This window comes from Sycon ciliatum, chromosome 8 (assembly GCF_964019385.1).
Source record: "Sycon ciliatum chromosome 8, ocSycCili1.1, whole genome shotgun sequence".
NCBI classification, from domain to species: Eukaryota; Metazoa; Porifera; class Calcarea; order Leucosolenida; family Sycettidae; genus Sycon; species Sycon ciliatum.
Window position 1 is genome coordinate 25,834,466 of NC_088650.1, and position 16,800 is coordinate 25,851,265.

A 16,800-nucleotide genomic window follows, 5' to 3' on the forward strand; every position below is an offset into this window, starting at 1 on the left:
CCCCTTGAAAAGAGCTTTCTGCACATTCTGATGTTTGATTCAGTGTGGGCAGCGTGGAGCACATGCCCTGGTTGCGGAGGAGGAACACAGCAGACGCGCACGCGCACCGTGACCTTGGCCACTCTTGGTTCATCATGCACCAGCACATCGCAGTCGCGCAACGATTACTGCAGGAAGTCATGCTGCGCTCAAAATTGCATAATGAGCAGCTGGACCAATTACGGCTCTTGCTCTGTGTCCTGTGGCTATGGGATAAAGGTACTGTAGAAAAGCGAGCCTTTGTGAGCAGTCACAGGTTAAAATGTGGTAAAACAGTTTTGTTCTTTGAGAGGGATACTTTGATGGAAGGGTTCATTTCGAAACCGAGTGTGCAGATCCCACTTCAAACTTTAGCTCGGAAATGTTTTGTTAGCCATTCCCAGGTGACAAAATAGAGGAATATTTGTACCTATATGTACACACTACTTCCAATTGCTAGTTTCCCTATATGGTAGATGCCTATTCTCATTTCTTTTCCAGCAATTTGCCCCAGGCCATAGAAACCCCAGGGTTAAAAAGAGCTATGCCTCAAAGTTCGTACAGATATTTTGGTCGGTTTGGCTCTGAGGTTTGTTCTAATACTGAAATAATTGTGAAATTAGACATAGTTTGGGGAAGACTTACCTAGTGTTCTGTGACTTCCGTTTTAAAAAGTTTCCCATTGGATCAACTTCAAACCCCAAGGAAAGCCTGGATGTCCTGTTTCAAGATTGCACTGGTGTTGGGATGCTGGGCAGGAGTGCGGTGGGAGTGGGTTGAGATGGTGATGTTTTGTATGATTGCGGTTCCTGTGGGAGTGCTGGCCGGCCATGTACATCGCGCAATTGACTTTGACCCACAAGGAAGCATTGAACCGAACAGTAATCTCATATCTCCAATTCCTTTTTTTACAGCAGCTCTGAATTATTGGTGATATGGCTCACTGCTGCTGCCTTTCGAAATTCAGACTTGTTCTTGAAATGATGAAGATGACATGATTAGTCTTCCTGCCTGGTTCTGCGTACATAATGAGGCATTTGTGTAGTCTTATCTGCCTTCCATATTTTTTCCAAAAAATTATAATGAGGACATGGAACTGTATGGAGGTGACATTGCCTGGATCAAATGGGATACCATCACTTGCCAATGTCAATGCTCTAGAGTGCAATATTCACTTCCAAGAGTTTCTACTGTGGCTGCAACGTGTTCAATAATTTTCCAATTAATAACAAATCCTTGCAATTGTTATCTGCTTGTTATGTACTTTTGCCAACACAACAGTGGCGATATCGATCCGTTGTACGTAAAGCAGCTTGCGGTGGGACAGCTTGTCCTAAGTTACTGTCTTGGCACACATCATGTAGGGCGAAGCCAAAGCTGGATTGCAAGGTAGGATGATGTTGACCATGTTGATAGGCAAGTAGCCAACGTCGGCTCAACTGATACGTGTCTGTTGGATTAGGCTACTATTAGTTGGGTTGGACTACCATTAGTTGAATTTGATTACCATCAGTTGAATTTGATTACCATCAGTTGAATTTGATTACCATCAGTTGAATTTGATTACCATTAGTTGAATTTGATTACCATCAGTTGAATTTGATTACCATCAGTTGAATTTGATTACCATCAGTTGAATTTGATTACCATCAGTTGAATTTGATTACCATCAGTTGAATTTGATTACCATCAGTTGAATTTGATTACCATCAGTTGAATTTGATTACCATCAGTTGAATTTGATTACCATCAGTTGAATTGGAAGTCAAACATCTTACAAAGGTTTTGCCTAGATATGACACAGCGCTTTGGACTTGAGTGATGATCAGCAGGGCGCAGATCCTAGCTAAGAGTCTACTGACCCTGTTTTGCTCTACACCCCAAGAGCTCAAGTAGTCTGAACATTTTGATAGCATCGAATAACAAGCTCGACCACTGATGCTCTAATCACTAGGCTATGGTGCAGTGGTGTCATGCAAACTTGTTGTTCAGACTTTGAAACCCACTCCTCCTGTGAATGTCATAGCATGGTGAGACGCAGCTCTCAATGTACCCACTTCATGTACAAACTAGCATGCGGCGGACGTAAGTTTGAGGGAGTTTGTTTGAAGTTTTATTTTACATCGCAAACCAAACGGGCATTGATGCCCAATATTATGATGGCGATAGAATAAAAAGTTGAAAATGATTATGTCGAACAAAAAAATTGACTGCCACTAACAGGACTAGAACCTGGATCCCAAGGCTTTTTTTTACAACAATGTTCTGACTATTTTCAGGTGAATAGCTGGGGAGGTTGGACTGTGAAACCCTGTAAGCCATGCCTTGCAGGCGATCAATATCGCTACCGCTCAGTTGTTAGTCATCCTCAATGCGGTGGCACGCCGTGCCCTGTTCTCACCGACAGCCGAAGTGCAATATGTCCAACGTGCTGCCCAAAGAGCTGCACGTGGAGTGCGTTCAACTCCTGGTCTACCTGCTCCAGCACATGTGGTACAGGCCGGCGGTAAGTTCACCGTTGTAGCGCTATGCGCACTTCCATGCTGCTAGTCTTGCGGATGGCCATTGTTTTGTGAACACCCTGCTCCAAATGTCCACCACCAAGATCCCATGCAGCCGTATTCTCTAGCTATTTTGGAGACACCTGTGCCACTGTGGAATTGTTTGGAACAGTGTTGCAGGACCGTACAAATCTCATACATGTTTGTGTCCATTTGCTTCTTCTACATTAGATATCGGTACCGCTCTCTCTTGTCAAAGGCGTCTTGCGGCGGAAGTTGCACAGGCTCGTCGCAAGACATCCAGGGCTGTAAGCAGTTCAAGAACCAAGACTGCAAAGTGTCAGACTGGACTCTATTCACGCCATGCACCAGTGTGTGCGGCCTCGGTATGTACCACTGACACCGTCAGTTGAGGAACGGTGACATGGCTGTGTTCCGGTTTGCATCTATTATTACCTTGAGTGTTTTTAATCAACACAAACAAATCACGTGTGTTGTCCTTCCGTGGGCATGGTCACCGAGGCACGTGCATGATGGATTTGATGGGTGCTGCTCTTCACCGGAGTGTGAAGCATACATGTGGCTGTTTAGACAACACAGGACGGAAACCGTCTACATGTATGCGGGTGTTTTGTCCTGTGAACTCAGCACTTTTAACACAGGAATGAACGTACCAGACTCGGCTAAGTGTATCGAGCCAGAACGGTGAAAACTGGCTAATCATTATCATAATTATGTTCAAATGAAATCTGAATTGCAGGCAAGAAAACTCGCACACGGGCGGTGATTGTTCAACAGGCGTGTAATGGTAGAGCCTGTCCACCCACTTCGGATACACAGCCATGCACCGTTTATCAAGACAGAGACTGCAAGGTATGCGCATTGTCAGAGATTTCCTCCCTTTCCTTGGCACATAGTTCTCTAGCTGTTCATTACCATTTTAAGTTTTCTTTATCCATCACTGATGTTAAAACACCGTTTTCAAAAATCCTCTCATAAAGTTACTCACGGCGATGATGCATGTAACATGAATGCCCGGGTTCGAAAAATATTCACGCTGTTTAAAGGGTGGCATTGGAGCATGGTGCTTGTATTTGTGTGCATGCTGTGTTTGCGTGTGGTTATGCACGTGTACATGTGTGTGTGTATGTGTGTGAGTGGGCATGCGGGTATGCAAACGCGCTAGCCAATTTGGTTGGTGGATGCACTTTCCGGAGATAATGGTTGGGTGCGTTACCACCAGGCTCAACTGTTAAAGGTGTACTGGTGTACCTTTCACATTAATTAAATTTTGTTGGCTTCTGATACGTTGGTGTATATCCTTTCTAGAAGTGTGGCTACCTCTCAAGTGATAATTATTTTGTTCTGACTAGACAAGTGTGTGCATGTGTCTCTATGTGTACACTGCGCATGCATGTAAACAACAGGTGAGTCTGTGGGGAAAGTGGACAGCCTGCAGTTCACCATGTGCGGTTGGCTTGCAATTTCGCTACCGCAAGGTCACCCAGGCTGAACAGTGCAGAGGTCAATGCAAAGATGCTCTGTCGGTGAGTGTGGGGTGGGCAGGTAATTTGAGTGTGGGGTGGGCAGGTAATTTGAGTGTGGGGTGGGCAGGTAATTTGAGTGTGGGGTGGGCAGGTAATTTGAGTGTGGGGTGGGCAGGTAATTTGAGTGTGGGGTGGGCAGGTAATTTGAGTGTGGGGTGGGCAGGTAATTTGTACCTTGTTACGATAACTGTCAACATTCTCAGTTGTTGCTGTGTATAGCGTCTTGGTGCCAGTAAATCTTCACTTATGCTACTGTTCCATGCAAACTTCCAAATAACGGTGTATTCGAATAAACTTCACAGATTCCTTTTTGTACTGCCAATGCAAGACCAATGTTTGAGATTCTGGAACATAGGATGGAGGCTGATGGGTGATATCTTGCATGCTGTCCTACTGGGGGACCCAAGAACTTGAATTTGCTTAACTTGAATTGCTCGGCAAAACGTGCTTTTAGTTGAGAATGTTCTCAAACAAGTGTTCAGATGAGGTGCTAGTAGAGCAATGATGCAAAATGTAAGACTGTCCAGAGCCCCCTGTGAAAATGTGGCTCCCCCTCCTCATTGGCTTTTTTCCCCCGACAATTCAACGGAAATGCAATCGCCAATCGCTAAGAAAGGGCGTCATAAAGGCACACTTGTCTGGGTTGAAGTTGAGGGTTCGCTCCCGTACATTGCATTGCATGGCAAAAGACAGTTTTGGAAAATGGAAAAATTGGTTACGTGGTAACTGTTCCCCTGCCCCCCCCCCCCCTGCCCCTCCTCCTTCTCCTCCCTACTATTTTGACCTGGCTAGAACTCTGTTCATGATTGTATTTTGCAGGAAAGCCGTCCCTGTGGCACTGCGAACGGCGGATGCGATCAGGTTTGCAAGAGTGGCGTCTGTTCGTGTTCAAGTGGCTATGTGCTAAGCTCTGATCGGACGACGTGTGTCGCAAGATCGTGCGGTTCGCCGAAGATGTCGTCGTATTGTGCCCCAGGCATGCAGTGTATCAAATGTACACCAAAGTGCACAGGTACGCATCAAGGCTACCCTACTGGCATTGGGTTTCGGCGGTTTTCGGTTATCCACTTTGTTTGCACAGATTGATCATTGCCCTTCTTATACTTGTAAAAGCAGTGTGCGGAGTAACTGATGGGCCGGGTTCGAAAAACGACAAGGAGTCCCATCACACAATCTCAGGAAGCTGTCTTGGAGTAGCTCTGCAGTGTTGTTGATAGTTTTTGGCTTTGACTGCTACACTTGCACCAATGTAGGTTTACTGATGTGTGTTTCTAAATCACTCACTTACTTGTAGTAGGAGCACAAGTCTGAGAACTTTAGTCCCCCCTTTTTTTTGCAGGACACTTGACTTCACTCCTGACTGGTCAGTTTACTGTACAATTTCACAACCCACACCCATGGACCTCTCCCCAGTAATCTATTCCTTTGGTCTGCAACTAGCAGGGGAAAAAAGGCATAGTAGTGGTTCACCGATGGAAATGCTCCTGCTTTTCAAGACACCGTGTGGAGCCAACACAAACCCGGTGTACTATTGCTGTTTAATAATAATAAAATAAATTCGACGGGTTCACGTACCGGGCAGGTCAAGAACAAGGAGTCGTACAACTCCCTGGTCAAGAACCACCTTTCGGCTTCCGTGGGACGCCACCACCCCATGATCAGGCGTTAGATGCGGCTCCTAAACGGTGGGGTGGATAGATCAGATCCACCAACCATTTTTACTTTGCATAATCTCTATGCTAACAGGTACATTCTATGGATCTAGCTGCACACTATTATGTCCAAGTGGCTACACAGTGAAGGGAGGCTCAGCAACTACCCTCTGCCAGGCCACTGGTGTGTGGACAGACCACAGCACCACGCACTGTCAGCGCAACAACATGCGGCCAACACAGGTGAACACATTTCCCGATTAGCTTGTACCTGATTGCTGTGCTTGTGCATGCCACTGCCATCTGGCTTAGTTTGAGAGGTCAGGTGTGTTCACACCCATGCCTATACTATAGCAGTGTTTCGCACCAGCAAGACTTTGTCTTTTTCATCTGACAGCACGAGCCGGAGTTTCCAAGCATGGATAACGAGCCCTTACGAGCCCATAGCACCATTGAGTTGCCGATCTGCAGTCTTGATGGATTTTTCAGTGGTATTTACGAACACGAAGGGGTTCACAGATGAAGGTTGTCCCCTGAAGAGAACATTCTCAGGCACACTAACCGCATCAGGGTGCGTCTTCAGCTCTAGTTCCCCCTAGATTTCACCTGTCTCCTCGACAGCCATGTCACGGGCACGTAATGGCCTTCCACCTCCTCCACTAGGCAGCCCCGATGAGCCCTACATGTAGCATTTCAGTGTTAGATACTATTTCCTCCTCGTCATAATGATTGTATGAGCACAGCAGTGATGGAAGAAGCCTTTCCTTTTCCTTTTGTTTGTGCTCTAACCTTCACACTGAATGTTATGGTAGCCATGAATGACGATACTTGGCAGTATTATACAATGGAGGCGGAAATGTTTAGCTCGGAGTGGTCTAAACCAGGGTGCTAGCCAGGATATTCATCCAAAAAATATCATCAGCCAGGCTCAAACGACAGTGTTATGCCTAGAGAACATCGTATGCAGATTTCACAATCGATCTTCAACCGGGATCAGACTACAGTGGTATACCTAAATGACTGGTTAGCGTCAAAGTTATCTGCCCCTGCTAAAGTGATTTTGGTTGAGAGTTTTCTTGAAACAATTGCTGAGAACAGGTCTTTGTATGGCAAAGTAATGGCGCAAAATGCAAGACTATGTCCAGTACATTGCATATGGGCAGTTCTATCAATTGTCAAAATGGCCGCACATGCTCCTGTCGGAGCGCTAGCAATTCAGTCCAAAGTGAATCTTGACCATGGCACGTCGATCGTGGTGAGGACCTAATGTTTTTTATAAGGCTGCCATGGCAGTGGAATGCAAAATTCAATACTTTGCTTCCATGGTTACCATGGGCTGTTGCCATAGAATTTCGTAATAATGCCTTGTAAGATCATGTCTAAATTTTGTGGACTCCTTCATTAGCCTCTTTATAGCAAGAGTGTAGAGTCTATTAACATAGTTTTAGGTCAATATTAGAACAGAGGCCGTGCAGCATGTCTGTGTATGATGGTCCTACCTGTAGGTCCGGACCGAGGTCTATGCAAGCCATTATTAAAATGCTTTGCTGTTCATTAGAGTCCATTGCGATCAAATCAGCCGGTCACTCTGAGCTTTGCTGAGACCTAACAGTCGAAATGTCTGGCTATGAGGAGGCTGAGTATTATTTTGTATAATATATGCATTGGGAAAGGAATGACAGGCTAATAATAATGTAGGTATTTCTTAGGACACTACTCGTTAGGAGATTTTCAACGGTACAGATTTGATATAATTTTAAAGCAATACTTGGAGTCTAAATCCATAATTGATGGCCGTGCTTGGAGTCTAAATCAATAATTGATGGCCGCGTGCATTTCAGCCTAAAAATTACCAGTTGGACCATTGGTGGCTGTATATCTCTGCCTGATCAGCCGGACCAGTTCAAGCAGGTCTGACGTGTACTGACTTTCATTGTGTTTTGCATTGCCTCTCATTGATAGATCAAACTCTTACCATCATCACTGAAAGAGAATTCACCGCGTGGCACTAAAATTGGTTCATTCACAACAGCTGATCCAAACCCACGCGATTCTCACCGGTATACATTGACAGACACAGCGGGTGCTAGGTTTGTCATTGCTAATGGCAATGAACTTCGTTCGACATTTGTTCCCAATTTTGAAACGCAGCCACAGTCGTAAGTCGGGACCATATCAGCTACAGTTTTTTGTTAAGTAATGCTGTGGGGGTTGTTTGAAGTATCACCAGTACGCGCCGGGACCGGGGCGAGAGTACCTCCAGGGCTGGGAGTACCTCTTGCAGCCTCTCCTGGGGGATTGTGGTTATGTGAACCAGTGCAATTTGTACTCAAATCATATCGCAGATCACCAGCTCTCTCTGTCTCTCTCTCTCTCTGTCTCTCTCTCTCTCTCTCTCTCTCTCTCTCTCTCTCTCTCTCTCTCTCTCTCTCTCTCTCTCTCTCTCTCTCTCTCTCTCTCTCTCTCTCTCTCTCTCTCTCTCTCTCTCTCTCTCTCTCTCTCTCTCTCTCTCTCTCTCTCTCTCTCTCTCTCTCTCTCTCTCTCTCTCTCTCTCTCTCTCTCTCTCTCTCTCTCTCTCTCTCTCAGGTTTATGCACATGTGTGTCTGTCTACGTGTGTCTGTGCGCGTGTTTGTGTGTTTGTGAGCATTTGTGTGGATATGTATTTTTTCAATACTCCTGTCCAAGATATTCAATCACTGTGAAGAGCACGGACTCTGGTGGATTGTCTGTGTCACAGACAATACCCATCACGATCAATGATATCAACGAAAAGCCTACCAAGTGCTCGGTAAGCTCGTGAAGTGTATTTTGTAAAGTACATCAAATTAATTCTTCGCCTCTCAACCTTTTCACCAATTTCTAAGACCTGCTGCAGCTGCTGCTGCTGATGCTGCTGGTGCTGGTGCTGGTGCTGCTGCTGCTGCTGCCGGTGCTGCTGCTGCTGCTGGTGCTGCTGCTGCTGCTGCTGATGCTTACCAGTTTACTCAAGGACTGCGTCTCTTTCAAGTATATTTATAATGGCAAAAAAGGAATGAAATTGGTTGCTACTGATGTTGGAAAGGATCACATTTTCACATTAATAAGAGCATTTCCTCCTGCTGTTTTTCTTGCTCCTAGTTGTCTTCCAACACGATGAGGGAAAACCCGTATTTGAACACAGTCATAGGCAAGCTAGCCACGGTTGACCCAGACTATGGGCAGACATTCACCTACTCACTCCTGGACTCTGCTGGAGGAAAATTTAAATTATCAGGCAACACACTTCAAGTAAGTCAACTTCATGATAATTATATTTTTCAATTCTTTGTTCCTGATTAAAAAGAACTGTTCATCTCTATTTATGAGTCGGACACTGTGTTTTCTAATGGAGCTTGTCTTGACGTATTATTGTGTGAGCAGAATCTCTGGAAGTGCCAGGTATAGTGAACTGCCAAAAAGTGTAATACTAGAGAGAGCTGATGGCTGTGTGTATAACCCCTATTGCCCAATTGCAGGTTGCACAGTCCAACGCACGTTGTCTCAGTGAAGGCGGCAGCAAGTGTATCTTCAACTACGAGTCCTCCACCAACAACAGGTTCTCAATCACTGTCAGAACAACGGACAGTGGCCGACCACCTCTGTACCATGATTGTACACTGAGTGTGCTAGTTACTGGCAATGTCAATGACCAGCCGAGGAACCTGACATTATCTGGATACACCATACTGGAAGGCAAACCAGCTGGAACAACTGTTGGTAAGCGGAGTGCCTAAGTTCAGCAACATACATGTATGCATCCAAGGAGTAGTGCACTGGGGGAAGGGAAAATTCCCGTTTCCTCATTAATGTTCAACATATACTGGCCATCTACTGAATGTGGTATATTTATGGCCGTGTCGCTCCAGGTGGCTTTTATGCATGGAATGTAATACAGAGCCGGATCAGCAGAGCATAGAGTACATTGTGACTTTGCCACAATAGGGCCAAAGCTGATCACGAGATCACGAGAGCAAAGATCATGTTCATCGATGTACTGCTAGTCCCCTCTCATCATTCCATCAGAGATACCTGAAGTGGCAAGGCAGGAGAATGAAAATTTCAACAGGCTGAGCTGGAAGAGGTCTAGTAAGCATGAACAAGCTAGCACACAATCCTGATGCTCATGTCCCGGAGTTGAGGAGGATGTGGAGACTTTGTTTGCACTTGTAGCCCACTGAAACCAACTACATGCAGGGTTCTAGCCAGGTCCAAATAGTAGGGGGAGGGGGGGGGGGGGGCAGGGAAAACAGTCACTAGTACCCCGTAACCCATTTTCCATTTCAAAACAACTGTCTTGCAATGCGAAATGCAAAGTACGGAACGAACACCTGACTTCACTAGACAACTGTGCCTTTATGAACCCTCTAGTACTGACTATCGACTGCATTTTCGTTGAATGCCATGAAAAAACACAAAACTCGGAAAATGAGTAGGGGCGGCACTTTTCACAGGGGCACGCAAACAGAGTAGGGGGGGGGGGGGGGGTGCTACGCCCCCCCCCTCCCCTTTGGCTAGAACCCTGACATGTACATGTTGTTTCAGCTGGGCCATAGATTACCCCACTTCGAGACAGGTTTTTAATTTTTTGGGAAAATCTGCTTTCAAAGAAAGCCGGCTCTGAAAGAGCAATTTGCCCAAAAAGCAATGCACATGCTTACCAGTGTAAAGAGCAAGCGATGTGCAAGCGATGTGCATTGTGTTGCTGCCCAGGTGTTTTATCAAGTGATGATGAAGACGTAGGCCAGGTGATCACCTACACTCTCACCAATAACGCTGGTGGTGCGTTCACGATCACCGGCAACCGGCTCGTCTCCCGCAAGCCACTGGTGTTTGCTTCCAAAGGCATTTACAAAATCACCGTGCGAGCCACTGACAGTGGATCACCCAAACTGTTTGTAAGTTCCGAGAGAGAATGCTTCTTTATTAGTGTTGAGCACATGTGTGAGCACCAGACCTGCACATGCGTGTGAAGTGAAGTCTTGCCATTCTGAAAGGTGGCCTACCGTAACCTTAGCAATACCGTAACCTTAGCAATACTGCACACATGCAGGATACACAGACCTTTTGCTGCACTCCATGCTTGTATCATCTGATACGTCAAAAACAGGGTGACATCAGCTTGGCTGATAAGGCTTAAACGTTATGCCTTGTTCCAGGGTGTGCCTGATCCAGTCGATGCCTTTTGCTTGCGATTCTCTTTCAGGTCGAGAAACCGTTCACTGTAACGGTCAAGGATGGGGTTGAGCCACCCATTCAACTCCAACTCACATCATCAGGTACAAATATAGTTCTAGTGTATCCACATCTCTTTTAGAATGATTACCACAGCACCACAGCACCATCATCTCTGATAAGACCTCTCTCCCGAATAGGCAGCGCAGAGATAACAATCGTGATTATGGTGATGAATAATATTTCAAAAGTGCCCACTCATATCACAAACTCTCTCCCAGATGATCCGATTTCTGCTGCAACATTGACTCTAAAGTTTAGCTATTATCACACTGACTTATTTCTGATGAATGTCTCTAGAAAACTTGTTAGGAAATTTCATTATCCATATTTTATTCTTGTTGATTGCTGCGTCCAATGTCCGGTTCGCTGATTCTGATTCTTCACTATAATGCCATCATTATCACACTTTACACAGTCTCGTGTAGTAATGAGGATTTTCCCATGTACATTTGTTTGTGTTTTGTTTGACTAGGCGGCCAGGTGTCCTTTCCAGTGAACAGGCCAACCATTTGGGAAAATGTTGTCAAGAACACTGTTCTTGGAACCGTCACAGCTGATGACCCCGACGCTAAATCCACAATCAAGTTTAGCTTGGATAACGATGCCGGTGGTCGCTTCTCCCTAGGGCAGCAGACCAGTGTGTGCACATCAATCTCTGGCGTGTTGGTAAGTTGACGTGTACAGATGTCCTGGGCCGATATTCACATAGTGCAACATTGGCGTATTTCAGGGATTTTCGAATACTTTTGGTTCATCCTTGCTGCTGAGGAGTATATTTCAGCGTATGTATTCTTGATTCGTTGCAAAGTTTGGACCTAATGAATATTTTCACAAAAATCTTCTCCGGTTCGTATTTTCTTTTGCCGGCGCAGGGAGCTGCGAAAACAAGATGTTCTGCCACGATAATGGTGTCTGGTATACTGGACCATGAACAAGACGCTTTGCACACCATTGTTGTCAGGGCGACCGACAACAATGGCCTTTTCATCGTCAGAAAATTCTCCGTCAAGGTCCAGGACGTAAACGATGTGCCAACGGTATGTATTTTGCACTTTGATATAGCTGCAACTCAGTAGATATTATTAACTAAACCGTTTCCACTCGCACTGGGGGTTGGTAATGTACAGTGCTGCTCAATGAAATCCAGTCGAGTTTCTCAAGTACGCGCCGGGCGTTGCGCGGCCCTAGACCTGTGGACACTGGGCTGCGAAAAGGTGCACGGCGCCAACTTGACTCTCGCGACTGGGTTATATTGAGCACCACTGTAATTATGTGTCAGTGGTTTCTTATTATAGTTCATCCAATCAAGCCAAAAGCTTTGTAGTACATTATTTTGTGTACGTCGTGTGCAGGTGGTGTCGGTGCATGCACGTATTGCTGTTGTGTGGACGGCAGTCTTCGTCCTGGGTTTTCATGTCCAGTTGTGTTTACTCATAGTAAAGATGCAGCCTTTCCTATGCAGTCCTGTGGTCAATTGCTTGAGTGTGGAGATGGCACTGGCCAGGGAGCAGGTAGAATTAATTCGAGTTACAACATAAGTTTAAGGACATATTGTTAAAATGTGTGGACACGAGAGTGAGGCTGGTAGTTACTGTTGTAGTTGCCTTTGTGGGGATATCAGCTCATTCCCAACCTGACGACATTGCCATGTTGGCGAAAGCCCAATGTGCTTTCTTTTTTGGTACTATCTTTTTTTCACTTGCTTGTCATTCACAGGATATCTCAGTTGCTGGCGGAGTTTTGCAGGTCAAGGAAAACCTGAACAATGCTGTTATCGCGACATTCAGCACGTCAGACCAGGATCCAGCTCACACACATACATATTCATTGACTGTCAACCCAGGTTCAAAATTCAAGTTTGTGGGAAATCGCCTGATGACAACTGCCTCTGCTAACTTAGATTATGAAAAGAAAAAGATTTATGCGGTGGTGGTACGCAGTACAGGTAAATCTCCTTCTTCAAAATAATACCAATATCCCCGGTCTCTATCCGTCAAACCTTGAGACTACAAGTTGAAGTCTACCCTTCGTGCTCTGTTGTCCGACCGATCCGTGCGATCTTCGATCTTTAAATTGGCTTCTGAGAACATTGATTCTCACCATTGGACTTGTAGTGCATAGTGTATGAAACTATGGTTTCTGCTGGTGTACAATGTGTAGTCACTGTAGATTTGCCCATGTTGAATTTTGCGAATGGGACCTACTTTCTACTCGTTGACTGAAGGCATACGGTATTTGTCTGCATGTTGGAACCGTCTCCTCCTCTAGAACCTCGCATTCTGCTCTCGAAGCGTGGGTAATATACCCATCCCGCTGATTTAAGCCACACTGCACTTGAATGTGGCTTGTTTAAGTTGTGCCTATGACTGGGGGTTGCGGGTGACTGATGTGTTTTGCTACAATGTTCATAGATTCTGGCAAGCCGGCTCAGTATGTTGAGAAGTCGTTCGTAATTCGTGTAGAGGATGTGAATGAAGTACCTACAGCAGTCTCTCTTAGCACGAACAAAGTAAGTCAATAATGCATACAAATATGCACTGTGCTAAACTATCCATATGAACTCCAAGATCTGGATGCGTCATATACGGGTAGTATGGGTGGACTTGCTGTCATGCTGGAATGGCTGATATCCTGCCTAGTAGTATGGGTGGACTTGCTGTCATGATGAACTAGCTGATGACCTGCCTAGGAATGGAGAAAGATTCGGAGTACGTACAGCACATGTGTGTTCTTAGGTCTGTGGAATTCTAAAATCTGGTCTCCCGCAGGACCGAAGCCGGGGAAGGAATATGCAATGTGTGTGTGTGTGTGTGTTTGTGTGTGTGTGTGTGTGCGTGTGCGTGTGTGTGTTGCTTCAGGTCGATGAGAATGCAGCACTGAACACTCCTATTGGTACACTGAGCACATTGGACCCAGACAACTCGCCAACCCATCGGCAGACATTCACATACATCTTGCTGGACAGTGCTGGAGGTCGATTCATGCTGTCTGGAAGCTCTCTTGTGGTGAGCTCAGGATCCATTGTTAATAGTCAAGAGCTAGCTTTGTTCTCGTTTTAAGTGGCTCCACTCATCCCGGTAAAATTCACCTTCAAACTTTTCATACTTCAATGCTCTAACCTTCTGGGCTATGGGACCAGACCAGACCAGACCTAGACGGCAAACTTTGAACTCAATAGGCAGCTCAAAGCACGTACCACACAGGGACCAACCACAGTCAGTTTCTGGAATGTAGCACCTGAGGTAAAAGAAAGTGCTTCACTTTTAAAGGATCGGGAGAACAAAATTAAAAGCAGGGACGTCGGAACCGGTGTGGCAGGAAATATGAAATGAAGTATGGGCTATTTGGGCCCAATTTCCCTAAAAGTTTCCCAAGGGGGGGGGGGGGGGGGGCTGGACTCCCACCTACTCATGCGGCCGCACCAATGTCGAATACCTTTTCCGACGCCCCTTAAAAGGATCAGCCGGGGAAAAGGATTGCCTGAAAAGATGAACAAAATGCCTACCCTAGCAGGACTCAAACCTGGAACCTTGCTTGTACTGGGCAAGGAGGGGCGGAAAAAGACCCAAGTGCCATCAGTATGTGTGACATGTGTTGTGAACTGCCTTAGACGCGTAACAACTTCTAAGTCCAACTTCTAGGCTTCAACTTCTAGGTCCAACTTCTAGGCTTCAACTTCTAGGTCCAATTTCTAGGCTTCAACTTCTAGTCTTCTAGGTGAGGGGGAGGGGGGTAGGTCCTCTTCCAGGTCCGGCCTGGTCCCATAGCTCAGCTGGTTAGAGCATTGCTCATGACAAGCAAGGGGCCGGGCTCAAAAGTACTGGTAGGTTGGCCTTTTTCTCTGTTCAGGCAGTTCACTTCTCCAATGGATCCTGTTGAATTTGAAGTTCCCTAATCCTTTGAAAATTCAATTTTTGTTTTGACCATTGAGGGGAATTGTCATTTTATCAGAGCTATGCAGATCACTGCTCCCTTAGTTGCCATGATGGTTGTGCCTTACACCTATCTTAAAGCATCCTTTCTTGATATGCGTAGGCTAAAAGTACGTACCATCCGATTTCATGTAACACCAGTCAGTGTGGTCTGTGATGCTAGAACGTCACATCAGGTGTCAAACCTATGAACACTGTGCACCGCCGTGCATGATAGCCACAGGCCTGGGGCACAATCCTGCTTTGGGCACAACTCTCTTCTGTTCACTTTGCACGGTGTTCTAGTGTGAACCATGATTGAACCATACCAGGTAATGGTCAACACTGGCATCGCAGCGCTGGATAGATGTAGCATGGCAGTTGCACACTCTTGGGGTTATGGAGTCTCTGTATGATATGTATACGGGTCTTTGAAGATGGCTGCATGACCTACGCATGTGGTGAAGTCAATCTGATGGGGTCGTGCAAGCCAAACTCGAAATTGTAGTTCATGTGCATGCTGTTACTTTGATCCGTAGCACACCGTTTCATCTTGGGCTCTTGGAATGTATTGTGTGTGAATCTTTTTTTGTGGTGTATTTGTCTGGTGCGCTTGTTCACTTCAAGGTTGGAGCGTCCAACATCAAGTGCTTGAAGAACGGCAGATCATACTGTCAGCTGAATTTTGAATCATCTTCCAGTTTTAGTGTCACAGTTAAAGTTACCGACAGTGGATCACCTCCGCTCAGTGCAACTTTCCCGCTTACCATACAACTAAACGATATCAATGATCAGCCAAGGCAACTTACCATAGACAATACCATTGTAAGTAGTGTCTGAGTGCATGGCCTAATGGATAAGGTGTCTGACTTCGAATCAGATGATTAATGGTTTGGGTTCCATTGTAGGCATTCCATGCTTCCCTTCTCGTCAGACGGAGAACATGATTGAAATCCAGAAAGGCAGTATATACCATGGAGTAGTGCGCTAGGCTCTTCTGTGAATTTTCAATATTGTAGATGCGCACTAAAAATTTTAATTTATGGAAATGTCTTGGACTTTGGGAGCTCACGATTGGACCTCACTTAATTTATTTGGTTCTGACGTCATTGGAGGTGTGTAGATGCGGTTGGACTTGTCAATCAGTTTCCCAACCAAGCGTCCCAATGCTATTATTGCAACAACAACAAAGTGAGCATGCTTGAGTTGCCGGCTCATCGGTGCCTGATGTTAACGCAGGCTTTCACTGAATGATATACATGTACAGTCTTCCATGTAAGACAGATTATAGACCTTTGGGAGTTTGCTCTCTTCTCCAGATCAAAGAGAATGCCCCTATCAACACAGTGCTGGGAGTTATGTCGTGCACAGATGAAGACCGCGGGCAAACTCATCGTTTCCAGCTGATCAATGATGATAACGGTCAATTCAAAGTCAGTGGTAATAAGTTGCTCAAGGCAAAGTCAACAGATTTAGACCCACAGGCAGTACACAAGATCTCTGTTAAGGCCATCGATTCAGGAAAGCCTCCAATGTCGGTAAGTTTTTTTTCACTTTTCACTTGTTCAATTATTTCTTCTTCTTGTTTTGTTTGTAAATCGACCAGGATGAATTGTGGATCCATGATTAGAACCTATTCAGTCTTGTACTTAAAATAGAATAAATCACATGGAAACGAGTTATGAAGCAACTATTGAATGTCTTAGTAACATGTCAGTTTTGTGCCCTGTTATCGCACTGTCTGACTTCGTATTATCTTGTTCCAGTCGTGGATAGTTGCTTCATAACTCGTTTCCATGTGATTTCTTCTATTTGAATTATATTTATTGGCTCAGTATCCAAATTATTCTTGTGCTTGTGTTTCTTTTGATGCCACAGGTAACAGCGGATATTGTCATCAGTGTTGTGCCGGTCAAT

The 16,800-nt window shown here is 45.5% G+C and overlaps 1 protein-coding gene across 1 annotated transcript in view; it reads left to right on the forward strand.

The window, feature by feature from the left end:
- LOC135822499 (protocadherin Fat 4-like) overlaps window positions 1-16,800 on the forward strand; it is a 137,762-nt gene that overhangs the window by 6,348 nt on the left and 114,614 nt on the right. Inside the window, exons 4-25 of the mRNA XM_065335280.1 lie at window positions 44-258; window positions 1,300-1,407; window positions 2,298-2,524; window positions 2,751-2,905; window positions 3,280-3,392; window positions 3,947-4,066; window positions 4,886-5,078; window positions 5,813-5,961; window positions 7,681-7,877; window positions 8,405-8,507; window positions 8,837-8,986; window positions 9,214-9,454; window positions 10,448-10,632; window positions 10,941-11,013; window positions 11,445-11,638; window positions 11,845-12,009; window positions 12,689-12,917; window positions 13,384-13,481; window positions 13,831-13,977; window positions 15,511-15,708; window positions 16,203-16,421; window positions 16,762-16,800. The exon at window positions 16,762-16,800 is cut by the window's right edge and continues 126 nt beyond it. Coding sequence (XP_065191352.1) covers window positions 44-258; window positions 1,300-1,407; window positions 2,298-2,524; window positions 2,751-2,905; window positions 3,280-3,392; window positions 3,947-4,066; window positions 4,886-5,078; window positions 5,813-5,961; window positions 7,681-7,877; window positions 8,405-8,507; window positions 8,837-8,986; window positions 9,214-9,454; window positions 10,448-10,632; window positions 10,941-11,013; window positions 11,445-11,638; window positions 11,845-12,009; window positions 12,689-12,917; window positions 13,384-13,481; window positions 13,831-13,977; window positions 15,511-15,708; window positions 16,203-16,421; window positions 16,762-16,800 — 3,518 coding nt within the window. The remainder of the gene's footprint in view (window positions 1-43; window positions 259-1,299; window positions 1,408-2,297; window positions 2,525-2,750; window positions 2,906-3,279; window positions 3,393-3,946; window positions 4,067-4,885; window positions 5,079-5,812; window positions 5,962-7,680; window positions 7,878-8,404; window positions 8,508-8,836; window positions 8,987-9,213; window positions 9,455-10,447; window positions 10,633-10,940; window positions 11,014-11,444; window positions 11,639-11,844; window positions 12,010-12,688; window positions 12,918-13,383; window positions 13,482-13,830; window positions 13,978-15,510; window positions 15,709-16,202; window positions 16,422-16,761) is intronic.